The sequence below is a fragment of the Cherax quadricarinatus genome, chromosome 57 (assembly GCF_038502225.1).
Source record: "Cherax quadricarinatus isolate ZL_2023a chromosome 57, ASM3850222v1, whole genome shotgun sequence".
Lineage (NCBI taxonomy): Eukaryota > Metazoa > Arthropoda > Malacostraca > Decapoda > Parastacidae > Cherax > Cherax quadricarinatus.
In genome coordinates, this window is record NC_091348.1 from 28156948 (window position 1) to 28174320 (window position 17373).

At 47.8% G+C, this 17373-nt stretch overlaps 1 protein-coding gene across 6 annotated transcripts in view; it reads left to right on the forward strand.

Annotated features, from left to right (window-relative positions):
• Positions 1 to 1006: 1006 nt before the first annotated feature.
• Positions 1007 to 17373, forward strand: part of LOC128693578 (myosin heavy chain, skeletal muscle) — a 136722-nt gene continuing 120355 nt past the window's right edge. For 4 of the 6 annotated variants that reach the window (XM_070097434.1, XM_070097436.1, XM_070097435.1 and 1 more), the window contains exon 1: positions 1007 to 2061. In XM_070097434.1, the coding sequence (XP_069953535.1) occupies positions 1114 to 2061 (948 nt within the window). In that variant the 5' untranslated portion in view covers positions 1007 to 1113. Of the gene's footprint in view, positions 2062 to 3358; positions 3844 to 17373 lie in introns of those variants that run through there. The other 2 variants (XM_070097438.1, XM_070097440.1) reach the window with 1 other exon arrangement.

Sequence of the window (17373 nt, forward strand, 5' to 3'; positions counted from 1 at the left end):
ATGTACATTATGTACATTAAGGTAGTGTAAGCAAGAGACACGGTGAGAACCGTCTTGGACCAGACTTGGAGGTAAGTCTGCCAACGTTGATTCACGAGTGTACCACATCGATTCACATCTTTGGTGGACTTGTCATTGGCTGGTTGAACCAAGGTACTAGCATAACGAGGGGATCGCTACTCATTTATACCCTTAGCACCTAGTTCACTGGTCGGGAGGGCATGGGTATATGGGTGTGTGACATACACCCAGTAAAATGTAACATACTCTTAGCATGCCACATAAGGTGTCAGCATGGTGAAGCAGGGTCTGCGTGGTGATGCAAGGTGTCAGCGTGGTGAAGCAGGGTCTGCGTGGTGATGCAAGGTGTCAGCGTGGTGAAGCAGGGTCTGTGTGGTGATGCAAGGTGTCAGCGTGGTGAAGCAGGGTCTGTGTGGTGATGCAAGGTGTCAGCGTGGTGAAGCAGGGTCTGCGTGGTGATGCAAGGTGTCAGCGTGGTGAAGCAGGGTCTGCGTGGTGATGCAAGGTGTCAGCGTGGTGATGCAAGGTGTCAGCGTGGCGATGCAAGGTGTCAGCGTGATGCAGGTTGTCATCATGGTGATGTAAGGTGGTGATGTGACAAGCTTGACCATAGTAATCTTGGTGATGGTAATGCTGGTGTTGCAGGCATTGTGTTGGCTGCTGGTGTTGCAGGCATTGTGTTGGCTGCTGGTGTTGCAGGTATTGTATTGGCTGCTGATGCTGCGGGCATTGTGTTGGCTGCTGGTGGTGTTGCAGGCATTGTGTTGGCTGGTGGTGATGCTACAGGCACTGTGTTGGCTGCAGCTGGTGTTGCAGCCATTGTGTTGACTGCTGGTAGTGTTGCAGGCATTGTGTTGGCTACTGGTAGTGTTGCAAGCATTGTGTTGGCTGCTGGTGGTGTTGCAGGCATTGTGTTGGCTGCTGGTATTGTGTGCTAGGGCATACAGAGGGCCAGAGGGCAGGGGCATGCTAAGTTTAGTGTAGCCTGGTGGCACCTTGGCAGTGTGGTGGTGGGGTGCGTGAGGGAAGGAGTGTCACACACGGCACTGTTCTACACCATGAGTGCCATCAGGAGGTGAGAGGAGTGCCGGCATGAACCACCACCGTGGCAACACTAACCTTCCCTCAGTCTTCCCTAGCTTAACGGGGCCCTGGTCTGGCTATGTCCCCGGCACTCACTCCGTCTATGGCCCACCTCCCAGGTTCCCTTACAGCCTGGATGGCTCGCGTCCTCGCCATAACTACGTCCCTGGAGGTGTCGTAGGTGGCCCTGGTGGCATCGTACGTGGTCCTGGCGGCGTCGTACGTGGTCCTGCGGCATACGGTAGCTACGCACGCTCGTTGTCTCCCGTCTTGCACAGAAACGTTGAGTATTCTTCGCCCGAGAGACGTCTCTCGCCTCCCGTACCCCGTCATCGCGCTCACAATGACTCCGCCGCCGCCGCCGCCAGCGCCGACTCTGCGGTGTACAACGCCGACCCCGTGGTGTACAACGCCGGGTTCACCTTCAGGATGGGCAAGGAGACCCAGGTGCACAACCATGTGGAGGCTCACCCGGCCTACACCGTGCCGGAGGCCGAGTCATCCAGCCTCACCCGTCAGATAGACAAGTTCCTTAAGAAGACGGACCACATGCTCGATAGATACAGCTCTATCGTGGAGTCCAGATCTTGCAGCGGCATGGCGAAACGTCGCGGCAAGCCAGCGACTAATGGGCGAAACATGGACGACTCTCCTGAGCCTTCCATGTCTCTCTCCTACCGCGCTCAGCACTCGAACTCAGCAGCAGCCATTGCGGTCAAGGCTGCCAAGCACTTCGAAGCTCTTAGCCGCGGGGGCATTAAGAAGGCGGCGGCGGCGACGGCAGCGGCGGCGGCGGCGGCGGCAGCGGCGGCAGCACCCATCGCCGAACATGAAGGGGACGACGACCTGGACTCGTCCAGCAGCGACAACCTCAACGACCTAGACACTGACGACGACCTCCTGCAGTCCACCGATCTCTTCAGCATCTCAGACGACACTTCGGCAGACCTGAGCAAGGTACCACCCCCCTGGACGACTCTGACCTGATCACTCTCCTGGACGACCTTGTGTGACCTGACTACCCCCTGGACTACCCTGTGTGACATGATCACTCCTGGACTTCTCTGTGTGACCTGACCCCACTGGACGACCCTGTGTGACCTGACTACCCCCTGGATGACCCTGTGTGACCTGATCACTCCTGGACTGCTCTGTGTGACCTGACCTCCCTGGACGACCCTATGTGACCTGATCACTCCTGGACTGTGGGTGACCTGACCCCCACCCTGGACGACCCTGTGTGACCTGATCACTCCTAGACTACTCTGGGTGACCTGAGCCCCTCCCCCTGGACGACCCTATTAGATTTGACCTCCCCCCCTCGACGGCCCTGTGGGACCTGATCTCCCCTCTGGACGACCCTATGTGATACTAGTAGTACTGGTGGCACTGGTAGTACTGGTGGTACTTGGGTTGTCACTTTTGTCTTGTAATGTGTTGAGAGCGTCCGTCAAGGCAGATGAAATAAAGTTGCAAGTTGTGAGATAGTCTAGTAAGCGCTTGTGTTGTTCTCTCAGCAACACAGAAGAGGTATCTGATAGTATATACGTAGAAGATTCTGGAGGGATTGTTGCCTAACCTGCACACTACCATAACACTTTAGTGGAGTGAAGATGTGGGAGAAAGTGTAGAATAAACACAGTGAGACAGGATCAGCAAGAATACTAATGAACATTAGGTTAGTTTGCGTGGTCCTTGACTGTTCAACCTCCAACCTGCTGATATCAGAAATATTGCTGGAACGAAGGCCAATTTTTAGAAGGAAACAACCCCTTGGAAATTCCTCATTAACCATCCTGTACTGATTATGTAGACATGGGGGAGGTAGCACACACAGCCTGCTTGACCAGGCTTGAGGCCGGGCTGTGAGGGTAGAACACTGAACACCAGTGACAAGTGTGGGTATGTGACAGGTGGTACAGTATCAGGGACGAGGCTGAAGTGATTGCTACTTGTTCCTTGCCAGCACTTTGCTTGCCAGGAACACTGAAGGGCAAGTGGAAGTTTTAGTTCAGTAAGAATGTGAACTTGAACGATAGACATTTAGGCAGAAGAACCACAGTGATCCTGGAGAAATCTTTTCAAATGCACTGTTTAATACAAAATTGTGATCGTGTGTCAGTGTGTGTGACTGAGGTGCACAAGTGTTGGAGGAAGAAGTGTTTTGATGTTTGTGCAAGGTATTTCAACCAGGCTGCCAATGTTGGGGGTGAAGTATGTGGCGTGCATGTGAGGCTGCTCACACTACATACACTGACACCACCACCAGTGCCTCTCAGTCTCTCAACCAACAACCCTCACACAACCACCACCTTCATCACAACCCACCTACAGGAGTGCTGGCTGCCTCTTACACCCACCTGGGTGTCACCCATCACTAATCCATCTTTCGTGTTTACAAACTGGAACACATCATGACAGTGTAGCTGAACACTGTGTGTGTGTAGAAGCCTGTCTGGCCCAGGTGTCAACCAGCCTTGTTAGTGTTGTGAAACACACACAGAAGTCTAACTTGGGAGTTAAGGTGAACGATAGATCGTGGAGGTGACATTGTAAAGTGAAGCACAGCTACGACACTAGGTACCACCAGGTGATGAGCAGGTCGTGTGAGCATCAGTGTCAACATAATGTTCAGTCTCTGACACCGCCACAACACCACATATAACTCAATGTTGATGTTGCTGTAATAAGAACATAAAAATGGAGGAACACTGCAGAAGGCCTGCTGGCCCATACAAGGCAAGTCCTTATCAAAACTACCCCTACCCAAAGCTACCCATGAATTTACTCCCGTACCCAATGACACCAATCAAACCCAGCCCCTCCCACTCGTATATTTGTCCAATTTCCTACCTCAGTGCTACCTTTCCTTCTGTCATTGTTGCTACTACGATAACTACCTCTGCTACCCTTCCTTCTGTCATTGTTGCTACTACGATAACTACCTCTGCTACCCTTCCTTCTGTCATAGTTGCTACTACGATAACTACCTCAGTGCTACCTTTCCTTCTGTCATTGTTGCTACTACGATAACTACCTCAGTGCTACCTTTCCTTCTGTCATTGTTGCTACTACGATAACTACCTCAGTGCTACCCTTCCTTCTGTCATTGTTGCTACTACGATAACTACCTCTGCTACCCTTCCTTCTGTCATTGTTGCTACTACGATAACTACCTCTGCTACCCTTCCTTCTGTCATTGTTGCTACTACGATAACTACCTCAGTGCTACCCTTCCTTCTGTCATTGTTGCTACTACGATAACTACCTCTGCTACCCTTCCTTCCGTAATTATTGCTGTAATAGCTACCTCAGTGCTACCACCGTCATTGTAGATCAATGGTTCAGAGAACCGACAAGTTGATAAATTAGACACATGTGCAACTCTTGGGTATCTTTATTGAGGAAACGTTTCACCACACAGTGGCTTCATCAGTCCATACAAAGGAGAACACTGAAGAACAAGGAGGAGTTTGAGGTACTCAGTCCCTCAGCCTCGAGTCGATGTGGTCAGTCCATAAATCTTGAATTCTTTTCAAGATTGATGGACTGACTACATCGACTCAAGGCTAAGGGACTGATTACCTTGTCTTCTAGTGTCACTAGTTTCATCACCAAATAACCACTGTGTTGAACTGATAGTGTGTGAAATGTCTTGATAATAAAGATACCCAGGTGTTACACAGGTGTTACACAGGTGTTACACAGGTGTTTCGAAGGTTTCAGGTAAAAATGAAACATGTGCAACTAATTCGACATTTTTATTGTGGCAACGTTTCGTTTCCCAGGAGGGACACAAGGTATATATAGGTATTAGAGTGAGGTGCAAAGCATAATATAATCGTTGTAGGTTGTAGTAGTTGTAGGACTTGTGGTAGTAGTAGTAGTAGTAGTTCTTTGACAACAGACTATCAAGAGCAGGGAGGAGAGCGCCACGAAAAGTGAACAGGTTAGGAAGACCTCTCCAATTTTTACGGCGCGCTCCTTCCTAGTAGTAGTAGTAGTGGTGGTGGTAGTAGCAGTGGTAGTAGTAGCAGTGGTAGTAGTAGTAGCAGTGGTAGTAGTAACAGTTATGTGTTGGCAGGGTTTATTGTTTTGAGGAGAATTCTTTCTAATACTTCAGATATTACGAAGCTGCCTGTATTCTGTTTAATTGCGTTAGAAATAGCGATTAATGATGATTCAAGGCATTTACGTCTACGGAAATTGGGTTTAATTATTAGTCAGGCCGTTGGATTTCATCAGGTGATTAGCGGAATTCCGGTGTTGTACGAAGGCATTGTTCAAGTTATCGTTCCTACATGCATTAATGTGTTCACTGAGACGTGTTTCGAGGTTTCTTGCTGTTTCACCTATGTATATTCTGTTACAACCTCCACATGGGAGAGTATAAACCCGTGTGTTGCTTGGTTCAATATTCTTCAATTTCGTCCTAGTCAGATCTTTTGCGGAAGTACTGGTTGTGATGGCGACTCTAGTGTTAGCTTGTGCGAGTAGTTTAGAGACATTCAGTACAACCTGGCTGTAGAGAAGGATCATAACTTAGGAGTGGTGTTAGTGCGTGCTGAATTGATCTGAAGGACTCGTTTTCTTGCAGTCTTTGATGAAAAAGGAAGGAAAATGGCAATGTTTTGCGCATGTATGTACACTCCTCGTCAAGAAACTCGACTACAAATTCGATATGCTCTTAGGAAAAATCCCATGATGATGACGCTTCTTTTCGTCTTAGTATCTTGACTGGAATAGAAGTGTGTGAGATTGTTTTTGATTGTAGCCTTCCTGTACACTTTATGTTATCTACTTAGTGAATGAGGACGTCTAGAAAAGGTAGCCTGTCATTGGACTCTTCTTCAAGTGTAAACCGGATACCCGGTTAACCCGCGTTGAGCCTTTGTCTGAAGATTCTGCACATCAGAACGTTTGGGAGTTATGATGTTGACGTCGTCCACATAACCAAGTGACGCTGGTGGGGATGATGGTGAAACGTTCATCTTCCAGGTGTTCCGTATATAAGTTAACTAAGACGGTGCTGATTGGGGATCCCATACCCATACCCATAGAACCCATTGAGCCCGATTTCCATCTCATAGTCTGTTAGCGAAAGAACAGCAGTTTAGCTTAATGAAGAGTTTAATCAGGTCAACAGTATCTCCGGGAGGTATAAGAAGATTAAGGTCCTGATTGACTCTACGTCGTAGAACCTTAATGACTTGTGTGGTGGGTACTTTAATGAAGAGGAAAGTTACGTCCAAACTGCTTAGTTTCTTGTTTCGGATGGAGAGGTCTCTGATGCGGTTGAGAAGGTCGCATGGATGCTTAATTAAGATGAGCGGGGCTGATGGTCCCCAGAAGACAGGAAAGATGTTTGGCGAGAACTCCGGCTAATTTGTGTGGTGCACTGCCTGTACCTGATGTGATTGGTCTCGGAGGGATATTGTGTTTATGGGTCTTAAGTAAACCATACATATGTGAAGGGTTAGGGTTGCTGGGTATCAGGTGCAGAAGTTTCTTACCTTCACTGGTGCGTCTGAGTGTGTCTGGTTTTGTATAGGAAGTCCTTGGTGAGTGTGTCTCATTGTTGTGTATTGATGGACTCATATATAGACGGGTCTTTCAAAAGGTCTATCATCAGGTTGTAGTCGCTAGTGTTGAGTATGACGACTCCACCTCCTTTGTCAACTGTGGTGACTATAATATTTGGGTGATTAGCGAGGGGTTTAAGAGCAGTGATATACCGTCTGTGAAGACTGGCAGAGGAAGGCTCACACACTGCTATGATGAGTTTGTCCGGTATGTAACCTTCCTGGTAGTTACTGTCACTGTCTCTCTGGTTTGCGTGTAACACTTTTGTAACATATGTGTTACACAAGTGTTAAGCACGTGTTAAACAGGTATTTTGTTCATACATTTGTGGGTATTGTGTATCATCACTGCTACTATACCATACTTCCTGCTGGGAAGGGGCGTGGTTGCCTGCTTGTATACGGAAGTATGGGTAGTGGGTGGTGGGCTGAGGTGGGGCGCTGCTGGCTACCATCCAGATGGTCGCTGGTGGGCAGACGTATGTGGGGTGGGGCAGCAGCAGCAGCAGCAGCAGCAGCAGCAGCAGCAGCAACAACGTGCCCAGCAGTATACAAGCTGGGACCTTCCTTAGCACTGCTGCTCCTGCTTCTGCTGATGTGAAGGTCTGAGCTATACCAGTGTTACAGTGCCTCACTGTTACAATGTCTCGCATAGTTACAGTGCCTCACTGTTATAATGTCTCACATAGTTATAGTGCCTCACGGTGTACAGTGCCTTACAGTGTTACAATGCTTTACACAGTGTAGCAGTGCCTCACACAGTGCTACATAACCTCTCATAGTGTTACAGTGTTCCACAGTGTTATAGTGCCTCACAGTGTTACATTACCTCACACAGTGTTACAGTGCCTCACACAGTGTTATAATACCTCACAGTGTTACAGTGCCTCACACAGTGTTATAATGCCTCACACAATGTTACAGTGTCTCACACAGTGTTATAATGCCTCACACTGTTACAGTGCCTCACACAGTGTTATAGTGCCTCACACAGTGTTGCAGTGCCTCACACAGTGTTACAGTGCCTCACACAGTGTTATAGTGCCTCACACAGTGTTATAGTGCCTCACACAGTGTTACAGTTCCTCACAGTGTTAGTGCCTCACACAGTGTTACAGTGCCTCACACAGTGTTATAGTGCCTCACACAGTGTTACAGTGTTTCACAGGGTTATAGTGCCTTACACAGTGTTACAGTGCCTAACACAGTATTATAGTGCCTCACACGGTGTTACAGTGCCTCACACAGTGTTATAGTGCTTCACACAGTGTTACAGTCCCTCACACAGTGTTATAGTACCTCACAGTGTTACAGTGCCTCACAGTGTCATAGTGCCTTACACAGTGTTAGTACCTCACACAGTGCTATAGTGCCTCAGTGTTACAGTGCCTTATACAGTGTTACAGTGCCTCACACAGTGTTACAGTGCCTCACACTGTTACAGTATTTCAGTGTTACTGTGCCTCACACAGTGTTAGTGTCTCACACAGTGTTACAGTGTCTCGCACAGTGTTACAGTGCCTCACACAGTGTTAGTGCCTCATACAGTGTTACAGTGTCTCGCACAGTGTTACAGTGTCTCGCACAGTGTTACAGTGTCTTACTCAGTGTTATAGTGTCTCACACAGTGTTACAGTGTCTCGCACAGTGTTACAGTGTCTCACACAGTGTTACAGTACCTCATACAGTGTTATAGTGTCTAACACAGTGTTAAAGTGCTCCAAACAGTGTTAGTGTCTCACACAATGTTATAGTGTCTCACACAGTGTTACAGTGTCTCAGTGTTACAGTGGCTCACACAGTGTAACAGTGTCTCACACAGTGTTACAGTGCCTCAGTGTTACAGTGCCTCACACAGTGTTACAGTGCCTCACACAGTGTTACAGTGCCTCACACAGTGTTATATAAATTTTTCCGTTCCAAACATCCTGTGTACTCAGTGATCACTGCTGTGTGTACTCAGTGACCACTGCTGTGTGTACTCAGTGATCACTGCTGTGTGTACTCAGTGATCACTGCTGTGTGTACTCAGTGATCACTGCTGTGTGTACTCAGTGATCACTGCTGTGTGTACTCAGTGACCACTGCTGTGTGTACTCAGTGATCACTGCTGTGTGTACTCAGTGACCACTGCTGTGTGTACTCAGTGACCACTGCTGTGTGTACTCAGTGACCACTGCTGTGTGTACTCAGTGACCACTGCTGTGTGTACTCAGTGACCACTGCTGTGTGTACTCAGTGACCACTGCTGTGTGTACTCAGTGACCAGTGTTGTGTGTACTCAGTGACCAGTGTTGTGTGTACTCAGCGACCATTGCTGTGTGTACTCAGTGACCAGTGTTGTGTGTACTCAGTGACCACTGCTGTGTGTACTCAGTGACCAGTGTTGTGTGTACTCAGTGACCGCTGCTGTGTGTACTCAGTGACCAGTGTTGTGTGCACTCAGTGACCAGCGTTGTGTGTACTCAGTGACCAGTGTTGTGTGCACTCAGTGACCACTGCTGTGTGTACTCAGTGACCAATGTTGTGTGCACTCAGTGACCGCTGTTGTGTGTACTCAGTGACCAGCGTTGTGTGTACTCAGTGACCAGCATTGTGTGCACTCAGTGACCACTGCTGTGTGTGTACTCAGTGACCAGTGTTGTGTGTACTCAGTGACCACTGCTGTGTGTACTCAGTGACCAGCGTTGTGTACTCAGTGACCAGTGTTGTGTGCACTCAGTGACCACTGCTGTGTGTACTCAGTGACCAGTGTTGTGTGTACTCAGTGACCAGCGTTGTGTACTCAGTGACCAGTGTTGTGTGTACTAAGTGAGCACTGCTGTGTGTACTCAGTGACCAGTGTTGTGTGTACTAAGTGACCAGCGTTGTGTACTCAGTGACCAGCGTTGTGTGTACTCAGTGACCAGCATTGTGTGCACTCAGTGACCACTGCTGTGTGTACTCAGTGACCAGTGTTGTGTGTACTCAGTGACCAGCGTTGTGTACTCAGTGACCAGTGTTGTGTGCACTCAGTGACCACTGCTGTGTACTCAGTGACCAGTGTTGTGTGTGCTCAGTGACCAGCGTTGTGTGTACTCAGTGACCAGTGTGGTGTGTACTCAGTGACCACTGCTGTGTGTACTCAGTGACCACTGCTGTGTGTAGTCAGTGACCACTGCTGTGTGTACTCAGTGACCAGTGTTGTGTGTACTCAGTGACCACTGCTGTGTGTACTCAGTGACCACTGCTGTGTGTAGTCAGTGACCACTGCTGTGTGTACTCAGTGACCAGTGTTGTGTGTACTCAGTGACCACTGCTGTGTGTACTCAGTGACCAGTGTCCATTCAGTGTATATGGTGGTATATTCGTCAGGAGACAAGACAGGTGGTACCTGATGGTACATTCGTCAGGAGACAAGACAGGTGGTACCTGATGGTATATTCGTCAGGAGACAAGACAGGTGGTACCTGATGGTATACACTAGCCAGGTGGTACCTGGAGTTATATTCTTGTCTTGGGACCAGGTGAAGCACTGTTCACCTGCTTGTCTTGTGACCAGGTGAAGCACTGTTCACCTGCTTGTCTTGTGACCAGGTGAAGCACTGTTCACCTGCTTGTCTTGTGACCAGGTGAAGCACTGTTCACCTGCTTGTCTTGTGACTAGGTGAAGCACTGTTCACCTGCTTGTCTTGTGACCAGGTGAAGCACTGTTCACCTGCTTGTCTTGTGACCAGGTGAAGCACTGTTCACCTGCTTGTCTTGTGACCAGGTGAAGCACTGTTCACCTGCTTGTCTTGTGACTAGGTGAAGCACTGTTCACCTGCTTGTCTTGGCACTAGGTGAAGCACTGTTCACCTGCTTGTCTTGTGACTAAGTGAAGCACTGTTCACCTGCTTGTCTTGTGACCAGGTGAAGCACTGTTCACCTGCTTGTCTTGTGACCAGGTGAAGCACTGTTCACCTGCTTGTCTTGTGACCAGGTGAAGCACTGTTCACCTGCTTGTCTTGTGACCAGGTGAAGCACTGTTCACCTGCTTGTCTTGTGACTAGGTGAAGCACTGTTCACCTGCTTGTCTTGTGACCAGGTGAAGCACTGTTCACCTGCTTGTCTTGTGACCAGGTGAAGCACTGTTCACCTGCTTGTCTTGGGACTAGGTGAAGGACTACTCACCTGCTTGTCTTGTGACCAGGTGAAGCACTGTTCACCTGCTTGTCTTGTGACCAGGTGAAGCACTGTTCACCTGCTTGTCTTGTGACCAGGTGAAGCACTGTTCACCTGCTTGTCTTGTGACCAGGTGAAGCACTGTTCACCTGCTTGTCTTGTGACTAGGTGAAGCACTGTTCACCTGCTTGTCTTGTGACCAGGTGAAGCACTGTTCACCTGCTTGTCTTGTGACCAGGTGAAGCACTGTTCACCTGCTTGTCTTGGGACTAGGTGAAGCAATACTCACCTGCTTGTCTCAGTCACTGACAAACTGTCGTGGGATACATGTAGGAATGACAGGCAGTTTGGACGGCCAGTGAGGCAATTACTGTCAATTTGGATGGTAAGTCAAGCAATTACAGTCAGTTTAACTGAAATTAAAATCCCTGAGGGTGACTACAGTTGCCTGTCTTGAAGGATTCTCATGTTCATCCTGAAGAAGTTTGTCTTAGTGTGTTCTTAACTGATTGTTCCACTGCAACACTCCCAGCATCACCTTCCAGGTTCCTCAACACACTGCTAACACTGTCCTGGACCATCATGTTCTTCAACTCACTGCTAACACTGTCCTGGACCATCATGTTCTTCAACACACTGCTAACACTGTCCTGGACCATCATGTTCTTCAACACACTGCTAACACTGTCCTGGACCATCATGTTCTTCAACTCACTGCTAACACTGTCCTGGACCATCATGTTCTTCAACACACTGCTAACACTGTCCTGGACCATCATGTTCTTCAACACACTGCTAACACTGTCCTGGACCATCATGTTCTTCAACACACTGCTAACACTGTCCTGGACCATCATGTTCTTCAACACACTGCTAACACTGTCCTGGACCATCATGTTCTTCAACACACTGCTAACACTGTCCTGGACCATCATGTTCTTCAACACACTGCTAACACTGTCCTGGACCATCATGTTCTTCAACACATTGCTAACACACACTGTCCTGGACCATCATGTTCTTCAACACACTGCTAACACTGTCCTGGACCATCATGTTCTTCAACACACTGCTAACACACACTGTCCTGGACCATCATGTTCTTCAACACACTGCTAACACTGTCCTGGACCATCATGTTCTTCAACACACTGCTAACACTGTCCTGGACCATCATGTTCTTCAACTCACTGCTAACACTGTCCTGGACCATCATGTTCTTCAACACACTGCTAACACTGTCCTGGACCATCATGTTCTTCAACTCACTGCTAACACTGTCCTGGACCATCATGTTCTTCAACACACTGCTAACACTGTCCTGGACCATCATGTTCTTCAACACACTGCTAACACTGTCCTGGACCATCATGTTCTTCAACACACTGCTAACACTGTCCTGGACCATCATGTTCTTCAACTCACTGCTAACACTGTCCTGGACCATCATGTTCTTCAACTCACTGCTAACACTGTCCTGGACCATCATGTTCTTCAACACACTGCTAACACTGTCCTGGACCATCATGTTCTTCAACTCACTGCTAACACTGTCCTGAACCATCATGTTCTTCAACACACTGCTAACACTGTCCTGGACCATCATGTTCTTCAACACACTGCTAACACTGTCCTGGACCATCATGTTCTTCAACACACTGCTAACACTGTCCTGGACCATCATGTTCTTCAACACACTGCTAACACACACTGTCCTGAACCATCATGTTCTTCAACACACTGCTAACACTGTCCTGAACTATCATGTTCTTCAACACACTGCTAACACACACTGTCCTGAACCATCATGTTCTTCAACACACTGCTAACACACACTGTCCTGGACCATCATGTTCTTCAACACACTGCTAACACTGTCCTGGACCATCATGTTCTTCAACACACTGCTAACACTGTCCTGGACCATCATGTTCTTCAGCACACTGCTAACACACACTGTCCTGAACCATCATGTTCTTCAACACACTGCTAACACACACTGTCCTGAACCATCATGTTCTTCAACACACTGCTAACACTGTCCTGAACTATCATGTTCTTCAACACACTGCTAACACTGTCCTGAACCATCATGTTCTTCAACACACTGCTAACACTGTCCTGGACCATCATGTTCTTCAACACACTGCTAACACTGTCCTGGACCATCATGTTCTTCAACACACTGCTAACACACACTGTCCTGAACCATCATGTTCTTCAACACACTGCTAACACACACTGTCCTGAACCATCATGTTCTTCAACACACTGCTAACACTGTCCTGGACCATCATGTTCTTCAACACACTGCTAACACTGTCCTGGACCATCATGTTCTTCAACACACTGCTAACACTGTCCTGGACCATCATGTTCTTCAACACACTGCTAACACTGTCCTGGACCATCATGTTCTTCAACACACTGCTAACACTGTCCTGGACCATCATGTTCCTCAACACACTGCTAACACTGTCCTGGACCATCATGTTCTTCAACACACTGCTAACACTGTCCTGGACCATCATGTTCTTCAACACACTGCTAACACTGTCCTGGACCATCATGTTCCTCAACACACTGCTAACACTGTCCTGGACCATCATGTTCTTCAACACACTGCTAACACACACTGTCCTGGACCATCATGTTCTTCAACACACTGCTAACACTGTCCTGGACCATCATGTTCTTCAACACACTGCTAACACTGTCCTGAACCATCATGTTCTTCAACACACTGCTAACACTGTCCTGGACCATCATGTTCTTCAACACACTGCTAACACTGTCCTGGACCATCATGTTCTTCAACACACTGCTAACACTGTCCTGGACCATCATGTTCTTCAACACACTGCTAACACTGTCCTGGACCATCATGTTCTTCAACACACTGCTAACACTGTCCTGGACCATCATGTTCTTCAACACACTGCTAACACACACTGTCCTGGACCATCATGTTCTTCAACTCACTGCTAACACTGTCCTGGACCATCATGTTCTTCAACACACTGCTAACACTGTCCTGGACCATCATGTTCTTCAACACACTGCTAACACTGTCCTGGACCATCATGTTCTTCAACACACTGCTAACACTGTCCTGGACCATCATGTTCTTCAACACACTGCTAACACTGTCCTGGACCATCATGTTCTTCAACACACTGCTAACACTGTCCTGGACCATCATGTTCTTCAACACACTGCTAACACTGTCCTGGACCATCATGTTCTTCAACACACTGCTAACACACACTGTCCTGGACCATCATGTTCTTCAACTCACTGCTAACACACACTGTCCTGAACCATCATGTTCTTCAACACACTGCTAACACACACTGTCCTGGACCATCATGTTCTTCAACACACTGCTAACACTGTCCTGGACCATCATGTTCTTCAACACACTGCTAACACACACTGTCCTGGACCATCATGTTCTTCAACTCACTGCTAACACTGTCCTGGACCATCATGTTCTTCAACACACTGCTAACACACACTGTCCTGGACCATCATGTTCTTCAACACACTGCTAACACTGTCCTGGACCATCATGTTCTTCAACACACTGCTAACACTGTCCTGGACCATCATGTTCTTCAACACACTGCTAACACAGTCCTGGACCATCATGTTCTTCAACACACTGCTAACACACACTGTCCTGGACCATCATGTTCTTCAACACACTGCTAACACACACTGTCCTGGACCATCATGTTCCTCAACACACTGCTAACACTGTCCTGAACCATCATGTTCTTCAACACACTGCTAACACACACTGTCCTGGACCATCATGTTCTTCAACACACTGCTAACACACACTGTCCTGGACCATCATGTTCTTCAACACACTGCTAACACTGTCCTGGACCATCATGTTCTTCAACACACTGCTAACACTGTCCTGGACCATCATGTTCCTCAACACACTGCTAACACTGTCCTGGACCATCATGTTCTTCAACACACTGCTAACACACACTGTCCTGAACCATCATGTTCTTCAACACACTGCTAACACTGTCCTGGACCATCATGTTCCTCAACACACTGCTAACACTGTCCTGAACCATCATGTTCCTCAACACACTGCTAACACACACTGTCCTGAACCATCATGTTCTTCAACACACTGCTAACACTGTCCTGGACCATCATGTTCCTCAACACACTGCTAACACTGTCCTGGACCATCATGTTCCTCAACACACTGCTAACACTGTCCTGGACCATCATGTTCCTCAACACACTGCTAACACTGTCCTGGACCATCATGTTCCTCAACACACTGCTAACACTGTCCTGGACCATCATGTTCCTCAACACACTGCTAACACTGTCCTGGACCATCATGTTCTTCAACACACTGCTAACACTGTCCTGGACCATCATGTTCTTCAACACACTGCTAACACTGTCCTGGACCATCATGTTCTTCAACACACTGCTAACACTGTCCTGGACCATCATGTTCTTAAACACACTGCTAACACTGTCCTGGACCATCATGTTCCTCAACACACTGCTAACACTGTCCTGAACCATCATGTTCTTCAACACACTGCTAACACTGTCCTGGACCATCATGTTCTTCAACTCACTGCTAACACACACTGTCCTGGACCATCATGTTCTTCAACACACTGCTAACACACACTGTCCTGAACCATCATGTTCCTCAACACACTGCTAACACTGTCCTGAACCATCATGTTCCTCAACACACTGCTAACACTGTCCTGAACCATCATGTTCCTCAACACACTGCTAACACTGTCCTGGACCATCATGTTCTTCAACACACTGCTAACACACACTGTCCTGGACCATCATGTTCTTCAACACACTGCTAACACTGTCCTGGACCATCATGTTCCTCAACACACTGCTAACACTGTCCTGAACCATCATGTTCTTCAACACACTGCTAACACTGTCCTGGACCATCATGTTCTTCAACTCACTGCTAACACTGTCCTGGACCATCATGTTCTTCAACACACTGCTAACACTGTCCTGGACCATCATGTTCTTCAACACACTGCTAACACACACTGTCCTGGACCATCATGTTCTTCAACACACTGCTAACACACACTGTCCTGGACCATCATGTTCTTCAACACACTGCTAACACTGTCCTGGACCATCATGTTCTTCAACACACTGCTAACACTGTCCTGGACCATCATGTTCTTCAACACACTGCTAACACTGTCCTGGACCATCATGTTCTTCAACACACTGCTAACACTGTCCTGAACCATCATGTTCTTCAACACACTGCTAACACTGTCCTGGACCATCATGTTCTTCAACACACTGCTAACACTGTCCTGGACCATCATGTTCTTCAACACACTGCTAACACTGTCCTGAACCATCATGTTCTTCAACACACTGCTAACACTGTCCTGAACCATCATGTTCCTCAACACACTGCTAACACTGTCCTGAACCATCATGTTCTTCAACACACTGCTAACACTGTCCTGGACCATCATGTTCTTCAACACACTGCTAACACACACTGTCCTGGACCATCATGTTCTTCAACACACTGCTAACACTGTCCTGGACCATCATGTTCTTCAACACACTGCTAACACACACTGTCCTGGACCATCATGTTCTTCAACACACTGCTAACACTGTCCTGGACCATCATGTTCTTCAACACACTGCTAACACTGTCCTGGACCATCATGTTCTTCAACACACTGCTAACACTGTCCTGAACCATCATGTTCTTCAACACACTGCTAACACTGTCCTGAACCATCATGTTCTTCAACACACTGCTAACACTGTCCTGGACCATCATGTTCTTCAACACACTGCTAACACTGTCCTGGACCATCATGTTCTTCAACACACTGCTAACACTGTCCTGGACCATCATGTTCTTCAACACACTGCTAACACTGTCCTGGACCATCATGTTCTTCAACACACTGCTAACACTGTCCTGAACCATCATGTTCCTCAACACACTGCTAACACTGTCCTGGACCATCATGTTCTTCAACACACTGCTAACACACACTGTCCTGGACCATCATGTTCTTCAACACACTGCTAACACTGTCCTGAACCATCATGTTCTTCAACACACTGCTAACACTGTCCTGGACCATCATGTTCTTCAACACACTGCTAACACACACTGTCCTGGACCATCATGTTCTTCAACACACTGCTAACACACACTGTCCTGGACCATCATGTTCTTCAACACACTGCTAACACACACTGTCCTGGACCATCATGTTCTTCAACACACTGCTAACACACACTGTCCTGGACCATCATGTTCTTCAACACACTGCTAACACACACTGTCCTGAACCATCATGTTCTTCAACACACTGCTAACACTGTCCTGGACCATCATGTTCTTCAACACACTGCTAACACACACTGTCCTGGACCATCATGTTCTTCAACACACTGCTAACACTGTCCTGGACCATCATGTTCTTCAACACACTGCTAACACTGTCCTGGACCATCATGTTCT